This window comes from Doryrhamphus excisus, chromosome 10 (genome assembly GCF_030265055.1).
Source record: "Doryrhamphus excisus isolate RoL2022-K1 chromosome 10, RoL_Dexc_1.0, whole genome shotgun sequence".
Classification (NCBI taxonomy): domain Eukaryota; kingdom Metazoa; phylum Chordata; class Actinopteri; order Syngnathiformes; family Syngnathidae; genus Doryrhamphus; species Doryrhamphus excisus.
This window is the reverse complement of record NC_080475.1, coordinates 16199148-16213084: the sequence shown is the minus strand read 5'-3', so window position 1 is coordinate 16213084 and position 13937 is coordinate 16199148. Positions and strand designations below refer to the sequence as shown.

The window sequence follows — 13937 nt, the reverse complement described above, 5'->3', positions numbered from 1 at the left end:
GCATATATTTTTACAGCATAGGTATTATTAGTTGATTTGATGTCCTAACAGGTTTTTATGATCATGAAGCAGTTTAAAGACAAAGGATGGAGACAGTCATGTTCAATGTTGAGCATCATCTCACTGATGAGGAGGCAGGTCTGGGCATGCTCAGGCCCCCTGACACCTTCAAACCACGTTGGTTCCATCATACGTCTGCTTAAAATGAGGAGAGAGAGATGATGTACCATGCACTACCCTTGTGTCTCTTAACATGGATTCATATAGGAAATGCTATATGTACAGGATACAGTATCTGGTATCATGAAAATGTGTGCACTCCACAGAGTGATCTGCCCTTCACCAGAATACCCAAACTCCAAAATGGCCCAGACTTCTGTAAATGAAGATGGAGGCACCTTTGACCACCTGTGGAGCTCCCTGTGAGTGTTAACAACACATGCACGGTTAAAAGAATTGCAAAGTTCACATAATCGGCACAAATGTATACCTATATCTGACAATGTAATTAAAATCTTAGCATTCTAATGGCATCACTTTTAAATAAATCCCATATCAAATTAAATCCCATCCCTCTGATCAGTTTCCATCTATTTGTTTACAGGGAGCCAGACAGCACATACTACGAGCTCCCTCCTGGCAACCAAGAAGGTGAGCGTTCGGTACCTTCTACCAACACATCAGGGAACCAGGGCAGCATTGCAGAGATTTCCATGGATGTCTACCACATGAGGGACATGAGCGACAATGTGTTGGTAGGTATAAAACACCTAATGGCACTAATCGTGTTTCATTGTGAGCACACACCATATTATCCTATATCCTTTTCCCTCCAGTGTTGAGCAGACTCCCTCCAAGATTGTTTCCCTCTCTTCTGCAGCATTTTCCCTCTCCTGTGTCCCCACTGAGATTCCCTTAGGAACGTAGAGGAGGTGTTGTGTGTGTAATGGGGAAGGCTAATTAAAGACAGGACCCCTTTGCGGAATCACTGTCAAGCCATCTGTAGGCCAATGCGTGATTATACCATTGTCCGTATAGACACTAGTGTTGGCTGTCTGATGTAAACATGGATGAGTCGAACCATTGAAGGTGTATTGATTTGTCAATGTCAAAGCAAAACAAACATGATAGATTGATGTTAGTTCCCCACATTGCTTTCCAAATCTAAGTTCACACACATGTATTGGTTGGATGTAATCTTCTAGGAGACAAGTCTGGGCCTGTCTGGCCTGTTAATAAATACTCATGAGCCATGACAGATTTTTTTAAAAAGGGGTGGAGCTAAGATTTGTTGTTAGATGCAAGAGGAGTGGAGAAGCAAGGAGAAAGGAGAAACAGGAGGCTGTCCTGCATCCTCCATCGTTATGGCCCTCGATGCAAATGGTCTGCTTCTCATGGAAAGTTCGCTGAGAGTGAAAGTTACACTTGAGTCATTGGTGGTCTGCTAGTTCTATGGGAGACTCTGGATCTCTATGATGCTGTGTGTGGTAAGTGGAGAAACATTCTAACCTACAGCACAGGGGTCTTGTGATGGAGGTTAATTTGGGAGAACGTTTGTTAGTGTTGTTGAGAGTCGCTGTCCTATAAATACATGAGTGAAGAAAGGATCCTGCATGCATTTATCATGTATAAATATGCTAATTGTGAATTAGGTCTATTTTGTACATAATATTAATGATCACCTGCTGAAAATGATTGCTCTTAGAAAAAACACTTTACTCACTATCCCCAGCAGGGGGCATTATTTTTTTCTTTAAGAGAGAAACCTTCCTCCTCTTTCCTCACCTCCTTTGAGCTCAGATTACATTCTTATTTGATCTAATGCAGTTTCCATAAAAAGCCTTGTCACTCATTTTTATGTTTATGTTTGTTTAAATCGCCAGTAGTACCAAGTATGACATGATCAACTGGGTTCATCTTTTCATCTGACTTACATCCAACTATTATACTTCACTAATCTTGACAAGGGAGTGTTGCTCTGGATGGTTTATTTCTGAATGTTTGGGGACCTTTAAAGGGGACTTGTTATGCTTTTTCCACTTTTCTTACCTATAGTGTAGTTGGAATGTATTGCATACACAGTATGTATATATTGTGTTAAATGATGCCAAAGTTTCAGATAATACAGTTTGTGCATTTGGAAAGCCCCGAAAGAAGTTTGGGTTGGCTCAAAACTCTCTGTTTCAAAAGGCATGGTAAAACTGCCCCTTTGTGATGTCACAGAGGGCCGACTTCCTTGTATACAGTATAAACTCTGTGCCCTTACCCTTACCCTGCCCTCCCCCAAAAGGAACGCCACATTTGTTTCCAATTCCTAAAGATGACACCATCAGGCACAAGTGGTTGGAGTTTCTGATTCCCTACCAGCACAAACTGGAAGTGTTTCTATGCACTCAGCAGTGTGACCAATCACAGCAGAGTGGCCATGGGTGGAATACGTTACGTACAGCCCATGTTTGTGAGAACCACGATATCCAAAGAAATACAGCTGAATAGGTGCAGATTCTGGAAGAACTTGAAAGCTTTCCGTGCTGGTTATTGTGTGTAGCTGCTCTGTAGGAGTCCCCAACAAAGGTCCGAAAAATGAGCATAATAAATCTCAGCATTGAGTGGTAGCTAGCAGGACAATTGCTCATAGCGGACATGCTGTTGAAGCCTCAACACATACAGAAGTGATCTCAGACACACTGGCCAACACATTTACTCATACGTTGACATCAGAGGTTGTGGCTCTGTTTCAACTTGTTGTGTATTGAGTGCGGTTACCAAGAGCAAGCAGACCTGTGAGTACATGTGGTTTGAGCCCTTGGCCACACATACAGTAAGTACATATGGCGTACTTCACTGCACTGGACCAGAGAGGTGTATTTGAATACTAAGAAAAATGACAATATGTTCATGATTGGGATTGTAGTGAGCTACTATATGTGACAGCTATACATAGTATAGCTATAACAATGAATGAGTCAAATGATAATATGAGGGGTGTGGTTCCCGGTGCATTTGTGTTTTTTCTCCCGTATCCATTTTCCTCCCACATTCCAAAACCATTTTTGATACTGCGTTTGTGCTGGCCATTAGTGTAACTACTTTTGAGGCCACTGGGTGTATGTTCCACAGCTTGTCCTTGAGTCTGAGCTAACGTATAGATCCATGCCTTCCACGTGTGCATGCACACTCCCATTCTACAGAGTTTGCATTAAGTCTGGAACATTGACCTCATCTGATAAACCATGGCTTGGGAACAAAATGGACTTTACATATTCTCCTGTGTCCCTGTTTCCATGTTTGTGTTTGTTTATGCACATATATAAAAATATACGAAACATCATGAGAACCTATTTTGACATATCGCTTATCAAATTGTGAAGTCGAACAGGAACATTTGTTCATTAATTGTCATATTAGCCGAATACTGAATGATGGTCACAGGTTCTGCTCATTGTGCACACAATATTTTTCAAATGCATTCAGTCAAGTTAAACCAACTGAACACCACATGAGCAAAACTCCCTCAAGGGAAGAAACCTCAAGCAGGGGCGGCCATCTGTCTCAATCAGTTGGGTTGGCATAAAAGGCACAGTGCAGGGACAGGGCAGCTTTTAATATGACTACTACTTTACTATTGTACTGTAGCAACCACCAAACTGTCATATTTGATATTTTACTGATTATTTGAAATTATTATCAGAAATAATAAACAAAAACTACACATTTTTATTTTTTTTATATAATTATGAGGATTTTCTGCACGTAGCAGACAGATCATTTGTTGTATGTTTTCCCCCAGAATTGTGTGATGAAGGTTAATTTGAGACAAAGTCTGGAAGAGTCCTCCTTTATTGCTGTAATGTTGTTAAACTTGAGCATAAGTGTGTATGGATCTGACCTTTGAACATCATAATGTCAAAATTCCTTCTTACTCTCTTTCATACGCAGACACACACATGCACACGAACACACACAGGCCCAGACAGTGTTTACTAAGTGCAAGCCTTCACAAAGTGTTTTGCAGCATGTGTGTACATGTGCCCCAGCATTGCAGTCTATGTCCAGGCATGCCATAATTAGAATGCAGTGCCATTTTTTGGGTTCCCATCCCTCTTTCCCACTCTCTTCCCTCTTGTCTCTCTCACTCTACACACGCCAGCCCTCACCTTTGTCCTGCCTCTATATATGTCTATACGTGTGTGAGAGACAGAGGGTCAGTGGAGTGTTGTGTCCACTGATGCACACCTCACTTGAACTCTGCCTATAGTGCTATGGTCCTGCACTGCGGTTGCTTTGCTCTACACATTAAACTAGAGTTTAAACTCGTAGAGGATGTACTACGTGAAAAAGAAGGTAAATATTCTGGGTTTCAATGTTTTCTGTATGATTTTACAGCAGTTTGCATGTGTGCATGTGTTTTTACTGTAACTGTTTCTGTTCCGCTCATGTCCGTGTTCTTGTAATGTTGACACAATAGGTGGAAATATCTGTCAGTATTTTCATATATTAGATGCTGATTGTTTGTTTTTCTTTCTTTCCTTTTTGACTGAAAGTAATTGATTTTGATGAACTCAATGGGTATGGCTAAGTAAATGAAAACATTTGTATGATATGTGCTCGGCTAAAAAAGGGGCCTGATGGTGTTAACGTTGACAAGTGTGTCATCACTCACAGACCTTAGAGCAACAAACCTTCTTTCTTCTCAAACCCAACACGTTAGTGAATGGCGGCCAATTGCACAGTGCAGATGACCCTGTAATCAGGTGGACCCGAGGTGGCTGCTGTGTAGATCATGTAATAAATAATATTTTTTCCTTGCTTTATGGTTATAGTATTTGTCATTTTTAAAAAAGTATACACTCACACCTGGACAGTGTAACCTGACCTCCGAAGCTGCTGTGTCTTCAGCATCTCTACCTGCTTTCATCTCTCTCCTCCCTCTTCACCTCCCTCATTCTCTCCTCTGCTCTTCCCTCAACCAGTCCCAGTACAACTTGCTCAGCAGCAGCATGGAGAGCCTGGGGAGCAGGGCCAGGCCCGCCAGCCCCTACAGCTCCGAGAACGCCTCTTCAGCCGTGCCCACCCCTTCACCATACTCTCAGCCCAACTCCACCTTCGAGGGCCTCTCTCCTGCTCCGGCCATCCCCTCCAACACGGACTACCCCGGACCGCACACCTTCCAGGTGTCCTTCCAGCAGTCTAGCACCGCCAAGTCAGCCACATGGACGGTGAGTACACTGAATAAGCCTTGGTATGCACTTATCATTTTTTTCTCTCTCCATAATGAGCCACCATGCACCCTCATACAAATGAACACTTGTCAGGACACCCCTTGCATGCATTCAAGGTAGCGCATGTGCAGGCTTGTCCTGTGCAAAAGAAAGTAACGGCTCATTCAACGATTCATCTCGTCTGCTTTATTGTAAGTCAAATCTAATGAAGTTAATGCAACTTTGCCTCACGTTTCACATCTTTTTATTGCAGTCGATTATTTGTATTTCATTACCTGATGTACTAATTTATCATATTATTGAACTACATTAATACAGTAATGCATTTGGTTTGGTATTTGGTATTTGACTTTTAAAAAATATTGTGGATCAAATGCTGACTTTGTGGTAGTATTATTCTATGATAACTAAAACAAATGACCACTGCCAGTCGTAGTAGTTGTTATCCATCAAACTAAGGAAGAATAATGCAGTTTTAAAAGAATTTAAAAAATACCCATGCTAGCTTTACATCGTTGTTTGAGAATGGGAAGTGGGGCCTCATGGTGTAATGGTGTAAACAGATGTATACCCTAGCCCCCAAAAACACAAACACACCCACACACACCCACACACACGACCTGTGCACTCCTGTGAAAAGGTGACACCTCGGACTATCATACATTTGACCTCCTAAGAAAGAGAAACTACACTTCCATCACTCATCCTGTGTGGGTGAATGTATGTGTGCCTGTTTGAGGGACTCGTCTGTGTTTGCTGGAGGTAACCATGCATGGTGGGCTTTTTTCACATAGCTCTCAGTGATGTAAGAGGATCCTTCAGTGGCATGACCTTTGACCTTTTGGCTTTTTATTTTGTTTTTCCTCTGGCTTTAACGCACTTAAACCTGTCAACTCTGGTGTCTTAAGTGTCACCTCTACCCTTTGTGTTTGGAAGAATCACAATTTAAAGAATAATGAGGAGTAAAAATGCTGGGAAACGTATATATTTTCATTTTCCAGTGTGAAATCCATCTGTCTGAGGTTTTTAGGCCATTGAAGCTTGTGTTATGAGTGTGAGAGTAAGACTTGTCTAACACAGGTGAAGATAATGATGATAAGGCATCAGAAGAAGTATTGTGAAGATCATTCATATGCCTCTGTGCCAAGGCTGAACAGGAGAGACTGCAGACGACTTACAGTCTTAATGAAATTGCCTTAAATGTTTTGTTGTGATAAGATTGATGCATTAGCACCTCAACATACAGTTCGTATGACATGTGGTCTTATATTGTATATGCACACAGAATTGAACGTTAATATATGCAAAGCACACAATACATGTAATTGTTTTCACATGAAGAGCATATTGATAAGACATGACATGATGCGACATCTGTGTATTAAATTAGTCATCAAAGTTAGCCCTCGCATAAAAGGAGTAGTTATAAGGTAACTAGTGTTTTCAAATTCAAATTCTGTGAAGGAGGGCATTATTATTTTCTAATACACACAAAATGTATGCCAGTCTCTGTGCTCCACACTTTCATGTATGCTAAGCTGGTTGGAGCTTTTATTTCCTGTGCATCACCCATCAAATCGGGCCTTCTCAAGTTGTCACCTCAATGAGTGATGCAAGGCTTGGTCTGCACCCATTAGAGGAAGCAGCTTTCCAAGAACAGAAAAAAACATTCTGATCATTTCCGAATGCTCATCCGGCAGCGTATTATTATTAAGGAGTCAAGACTTCTTGACCCCCGTAGAGCTGATTTTTTTGTCTCACAAGCAGTCGAAGTGTCACTACACCTGAAAATGAGATCGAACACCTCTAGAAGATTTCTTCCATAAGCATTGATTTTTCTTTTTAGTTTGTGTCTTTGTGTACTGTACAGACTATGTGTGTGGATGTGTTTGGGTTGGTTGTGTGGGGCTGTGGTGTGTAGAGGGTGCAAGTCCTTGCATGCATTCCAAGTTGGCCTGTCAGAAGCTGCTCATCCAAGCTATTAGCTTCTGTCCAATAGGATGCAGGTCCCAACATGCCCCGTGAAATGCATCTCTCGTTTCTTTTTCAATGAACATCCTCAGCAGCCTGAACGTCTGTCTGTCTGTCTTGTCCTATTCCATCCTTTCTTCCTTCCATTCATCCAGCCATCAATCTATTGGGCAGTGGTCTTCCTAAATTTATAATAACATTGTATAACATATGATTTAATTGCTTATTCTTTATCTCAGGGTAGTATAATACAACATATAGTACTGAAGAAATATATACTGTGGTTGAAAATATCCCTATAAGGACCACCACATTATTGCCTTCTTCAATACCAGCATGACTGTATTACATAAACAAATTGGGAATTATGTCAATTCTCACTAGGCAAGCTGTTTCTTGCATCCATGGATGGCGATTAAGCAATTATCACTCCGTTTCCAGGAACCTGTCAAGACCTGCTTTCAGTGGACCACAATGTAGTGACTTAAAGATGGTCTGCATCCAACAAAGAGGATGTGCTAACATTTTACAGAACACTAAATCTCATTTGGATTTTTTAATACTACTACTTTTACTGTTGATTTTATGGATTTATTTACATTCGATACCAAGTAAATGTATTTGTACTTTGTAAAGCAGCTAAAACACTCCAAAAATAGGAGCTAACACAGAACAATTAGTCTTTATTAGTTTTAGTCAGTACCCCTTGGGGATATACTACATTTCCTTTTCACCCTACTTTATCCTTTATCCTTGTCTTTGGCCTCCTGAGCTGAACTCAAGTTGATCCATCAGCATCTCTTGTCTCAACAGGAAGTGTTACTTTATTCATGGTGATCTTCTCTTTGAGCAGTGATGCAACCCAATTCATGTGTTGTTGCTGCACATGTACATCAGTCATTGTGGTGGACAAGTCGAGACACTTCTGATGGCATCCGAGTGCTGCAGTCAAATATATATTGGAACTTTTTCATGCAGGAGCGCAATGCCATGACCGGAACCCAAGATGCAGAGGCAGCGGTGTAGTAAACAGGGTAAAGGAAAAAACAAAAGCACAACCAACTTGGCCATGCTTCTGCGCCCTCCAGGTTGGATTATTGTAACTCTGTTAATAGGTTGCCCTAAGAAATCTGGAAAGACCTTTAACCACGAATACGTATAATGACGAAATGTACGTTCCATAACCGTATATGGCAAAATGCATTATGTTTATGACAAGTGTCCCTAGTATAAATGTAATGCAACCCACGTTCAAATAAAATAAAACCATTACCATTAGCATACCTCATCATATATAAGTTGAATATTGAAGTTGAATATTTATTGGCAATGGCGTCATCTTGCTTTATAGTAATTTCATTCTTTTTCATTTTTCTCCCCTTGTGCATATTATTTTTCCTCCAGTACTCTCCTTTGCTGAAAAAGCTCTACTGTCAGATTGCCAAAACGTGCCCCATCCAGATCAAGCTGTCCTCCTCCCCTCCCCATGGCAGCATCTTAAGAGCAATGCCTGTCTTCAAGAAGGCGGAGCATGTCACAGAAGTGGTGAAGCGTTGCCCCAACCACGAGCTAGGACGGGATTTTAATGACGGTAGTGCTACCTAACCCCTTTTAAAGATAAAATGATTAGCTGTTCTATAAAGATATAAATACATGGCCAACCAACCACATCCACAACTTTCATTTGACTGGTTCTTCATTTACAGGCCAAGTAGCCCCAGCCAGTCATCTCATCCGAGTGGAGGGGAATAATCTCTGTCAGTATGTGGATGATCCTGTAACAGGCCGTCAGAGCGTCTTTGTCCCCTACGAGACTCCGCAGGTAGGCGCTTCTTATTCACACACACATAATGACCCAAGCACAGCTTGATATTTGGGGGATTGGCCATTAGGGACATCATTAAATCAATGCATAACTCAACTTGAAGCCACAGAAATACTGTACTGTATGTGTTTGAAATAATTACTGAACCAAAAGCAACCTTGTTCCAAAAACAATGTGAACTACAACATTGCCCTCTGATGGTAGGCTGCCAACATTCCAACAAAAGGTTTGTTATTGAATGATGCAGGTGGGGACAGAGTTTACCACCATCTTGTACAACTTCATGTGCAATAGCAGCTGTGTGGGTGGAATGAACAGGAGACCCATCCTCATCATCATTACTTTGGAAACCAGAGAGTGAGTCATCATTGCAATAGACATCCTATCCAAAATCAACTGTACTATGTCAATATGCTATGATGGCAACACCGTACCAATTTGATTTGTTGGTATTAAATACAGTATGTGTCTACTATCATCAACTAAGCTTTTGTTATTTTAACCACTACTGATTTACGACACCTCTTCAGTGGACAAGTGCTGGGTCGGAGGTCATTTGAAGGCAGGATATGTGCGTGTCCTGGCCGAGATCGTAAAGCAGATGAGGACCATGTCAGGGAACAGCAAGCTCTGAATGAAAGTGTGGCAAAGAATGGCACTGTCAACAAGCGCAGTAAGTGGTTTATATATTGGTATATGATTGTTGTCATTTTAAGTGTCTGAGACTCTGGAATATGTTCTGTTATCTGTCATTCCCAGATTTCAAACAGAGCCCACCCAATATTCCTAGCCCAAATGTTAACATAAGGAAGCGGCGGCATGGAGATGAGGAGATTTACTATATTCCTGTAAGAGGCTTTTATTATTTAGATTGATTGATTGACCAATGCTGTTTTGGTAACTAAGCTGTAACAAATATACTTTATAACACTTTGTGTGCAGGTACGTGGTCGAGAAAATTTTGAACTGCTGATGAGGATTAAAGACAGTCTGGAGCTGGTGGAGCTGGTCCCACAGCCCCTTGTGGACACCTACAGGCAACAAACACAACAGCAGCTGCTACAAAGACCGTAAGTCACTATGATGCGCTAACAATAGTGTGTATGATCATGTGAATGACACGACTTGAAAAAAGACATGTGGTTTTTGACATACGTCTAATAATCCAATCTTCAACTTGTTTCTCGAGGAGCCACATAGCAACTCCCTCCTCTTATTCTCCATTGTCAAATATGAACAAGATCCACTCCCTTGGAGGACTCAGTAAATCACCGACAGTCAACCACCCGGCAGGGCAGCAGCACCAACAACACCCCACAGCCTCCACCCCCATGGCACATATGGGTGAGTATAAGTATGATTTTTGTGTACAGATTAAGATAATACTAAAATACTCATATTACAGTTTTTCTCCATTGATTTGGCTCATTTCTCGAAACAGAAATTACATTCTCAAAACTCTAAGATTATTTGGTCATAAAATGTATTATATATTTTATATAAGTCATATATAATTAAGTGGAAGTCATATGATTAACGCCACTGCTCCTCCCCCCTGTACTTCGCCACCTTGGACATAAGCAATACATAGACTCAACATAATCCACAAAATCAGGAAAGATTCAATGAGGCATCGTATAATGCAGTGGCAGTCAGGAGATCGGAAGAACCTGAGTTCGATTCTCTGCTTTGCCATCTCTGTGTGGAGTTTGCATGTTCTCCCCGTGCATGCGTGGGTTTTCTCCGAGGACTCCGGTTTCCTCCCACATTCCAAAAACATGCTAGGTTAATTGGCGACTCCAAATTGTCCATAGGTATGAATGTGAGTGTGAGTGTTTGTTTGTCTATACGTGCCCTGTGATTGGCTGGCGACCAGTCCAGGATGTACCACGCCTCTCGCCCGAAGTTAGCTGGGATAGGCGGCATAGAAAATGGATGGATGTATAGGTAATGCAGTGAAGGACATGGCAGAAACCCAAATATTGTAGAGCAGTGTGAGTGCAAGCCAGCAAGAACAATGGAGTGTGAGTGCAGCATTAACTTGTGTCACAATGCTTTTGTCCATATAGTATAAAATTATTCTTTATAGTTCCTAGGTTTATTGATAAACAACCTCCTTTCTTCTAGGCCACAACATGCTCAACATGCAGTCTAACGGTGACATTAACGGTGGCCACAGCAGTCAGACATTATTGTCTGCTTCATACTGCAGTCCACCCCCTCCATATAACCCTGACCCCAACCTTGTCAGGTACCTCACCCTCCAATGACACTTCTTAATTGCTCTGTATAAGACAGTCAGATTGAATACGAGTCATACTGATGTCATCAAAACACCTCCTTTGCTCTGCCACATCTGTGCAATCGTCAAATTGAAATTCGGACAATGGTTGAGTGCTGCCAGCGCATTGCAGCAGATCACAGCAACCACGGCTGGTGTCAATTATATAAACTACTGGTGAATTAGCAATGGGGATGCCATGCTTTGCATGGAAAAGATGGGTTGTGTGATTAAAGTATGTTACATCAGTAAAGCTGGGACAGTTTTACGGGTGGACAGTGGTCCTGCCGTGTATGTTAATATGCACCAAAAATGACCCCCTTTGGTGACAGCCGCCAAAATAGACATTTGCAAAGAAACTCCCATTCCGACATGAAATACGTAGCTGCAATCAGATGAATTACTGACTTGGTCTACTTGTGCAGCCAAGCTGCTGGAGTTTGTGATTTCCACTACGTTGCTGAAACGCATGCAATTAAAAAACATCACTGTGATCTTGTATACTATAAACCTACTCAAAATGCAGAACATTTTCTTTAAAAGAAATTGTCATTGTTTGTTTTATTGTATTAGACACTTGTGTTCCATTTTTTTCCAATTTTTCCACCATTGTATATTGCCAATACTTTTACATTTTATGTATTTATAATAAAGGATATTCACCAAAGCAAAAATGGCCTAATGAATCATTAATATATGAGCGCGTTTATGATGTCTGTCTAAATGATGACTTGAGACTTGTTGTGTCTCTCTTAGTGTTGAACAAAATAAGCAGTGCTGCTTTTGTCCCCACACAGCTTTCTAACCAGCCTGGGGTGCCAAAACTTCATTGAGTACTTCACCTCTCAAGGTCTTCAAACTATCTACCATCTACAGACGCTCTCTGTGGAGGTAATAATTCTGTGCTTCTTAGTGAGGTCCAGGTATTCCCTTTTGGGATTAATAAATTGCGTCTTGGTCTGATCATTTTTCTTGGTCAGTGCCACTTGTTGGTAGGCAAAATTAGGCCACAATCATTTGTGTTCTCACATCTACCAAAAATATAGCCGTACATCATGCCCATCATACATCATCACATATGAGGGAAATTACTCCATACTGCTGTATCTGATTGGGCACTTGCACCTAATGCACAGTCATAAGCCAAATGTCATTCTCAAATTGTTTCCCAGCAACATTCTTTTGCGTTTGTATGATTAAATATCACATTTTTTTCTCATTGACACCGTCTACCTGCTTTGTCTCCAGGAATTAGGTGCACTTAAGATACCAGAGCAGACCCGCTTAGCCATCTGGCGAGGTCTGCAGGACATGAAACAAAGCTCTTCTGTCCAGCTTCCGGCCTCCTCTCACCACCACGACTATCACAGCCAGCAGCTTCTACGCTCCAGCAACAACATGGCTGCCTCCGCCGTGGCCGCCATTGGGGCCGCTGGTGGAGAACTGCAACGTCAGCGAGTGATGGAGGCCGTGCACTTTCGCGTCCGCCACACTATTACCATCCCCAACAGGTCAGGTGTCGGCGGGACGGGGATGGCGGCAGCTACTGACGAGTGGGCTGATTTTGGATTTGACATGCCTGACTGCAAGGTGTCACGCAGCAAGCACTCAATAAAGGAGGAGTTCATGGAAAGAGATGTGCACTGAGGCCTAATAAAAATACCGAAATTGTTTTTGTCAAAGACTAGGTAATAGGTCCAATGGAATTTTAAATCCCTGATGATAGTGTTGTTGCCATCCTTTAGTCGGGAATCTTGTATAGGCTGAATGTGGGAGAATCCAATAAGGTAATTGCCTCTTCTTATCCAATCAAGGCAACGCTTCACTACCCTGTCTGGAAAATATTTGTGGAGATGGCACATCATCTTACTTTTGTGATTGGATACAGTTTGTCTCAGATGAATATTTTTCATTCCAAGTTCCTTTGGCCTTCGAAAATGTACATACCGTATCTTATATGTGGTAATTCTTGGAAATCAGCCCACAAGATAGCATAGATAAATATGTCTAATGGTTATGGTGATGTGTCCAAATATTTCATTGGCATTGTCCTTGGTTTGTATGTGTCAGGATCTTCATGCAGTAGCAGAAATTGCATCCTTATATTGTTCCATCTGTGAAATACTGTTAAATCTTGTGACCAAAACATTTCATACCGGTCGAGAACATGCAAGAGAACAGTATTACATCTGAATAGCAGTTAAGTAATCTGAGTTACAAGTAGTTCATTGTGACTAGCCATGAACTGGGAAAAGACGGTAGCATTTTCAGCCTTGCAGGGCAAGGTGGTCTTATTGATTCTTGATGATGAGAGGCTACTAAGTATCTTAATGGCACTTGTTTGTGAATATTAAATGTTTTGTTGGTTATCATGTCAGTTCCAATATTGTTCCAATGCAAAGGCAGAACTGTTATCTATTTGTATTGTTGTTGTAAAGTCATATATAACTCCCAACGCACCACGAGTTAAATATGCGTATGATCAGTATTACATACTATAATGTATATAATATGTGTTTTGATATTCTAGTGTAAACATTATCTATTGCCGTTTTAACTGCTTAGACATTTCTAACATTAAGATTCAGTGTTTTTCTTGTACACAATTGATTTGCATTTGTAAAGTTGTTATTGTTGT

General features: G+C 41.3%; 1 protein-coding gene across 4 annotated transcripts in view; it reads left to right on the top strand.

Moving 5' to 3' along the window:
* tp73 (tumor protein p73) overlaps window positions 1-13937 on the top strand; it is a 16724-nt gene extending 2787 nt beyond the window's left edge. For 2 of the 4 annotated variants that reach the window (XM_058084035.1, XM_058084036.1), the window contains exons 2-14: window positions 327-422; window positions 605-755; window positions 4974-5219; window positions 8598-8784; window positions 8900-9015; window positions 9266-9375; window positions 9549-9691; window positions 9778-9866; window positions 9961-10088; window positions 10208-10362; window positions 11146-11269; window positions 12097-12190; window positions 12548-13937. In XM_058084035.1, the coding sequence (XP_057940018.1) occupies window positions 327-422; window positions 605-755; window positions 4974-5219; window positions 8598-8784; window positions 8900-9015; window positions 9266-9375; window positions 9549-9691; window positions 9778-9866; window positions 9961-10088; window positions 10208-10362; window positions 11146-11269; window positions 12097-12190; window positions 12548-12946 (2038 nt within the window). In that variant the 3' untranslated portion in view covers window positions 12947-13937. Of the gene's footprint in view, window positions 1-326; window positions 423-604; window positions 756-4162; window positions 4345-4973; window positions 5220-8597; window positions 8785-8899; window positions 9016-9265; window positions 9376-9548; window positions 9692-9777; window positions 9867-9960; window positions 10089-10207; window positions 10363-11145; window positions 11270-12096; window positions 12197-12547 lie in introns of those variants that run through there. The other 2 variants (XM_058084037.1, XM_058084038.1) reach the window with 2 other exon arrangements.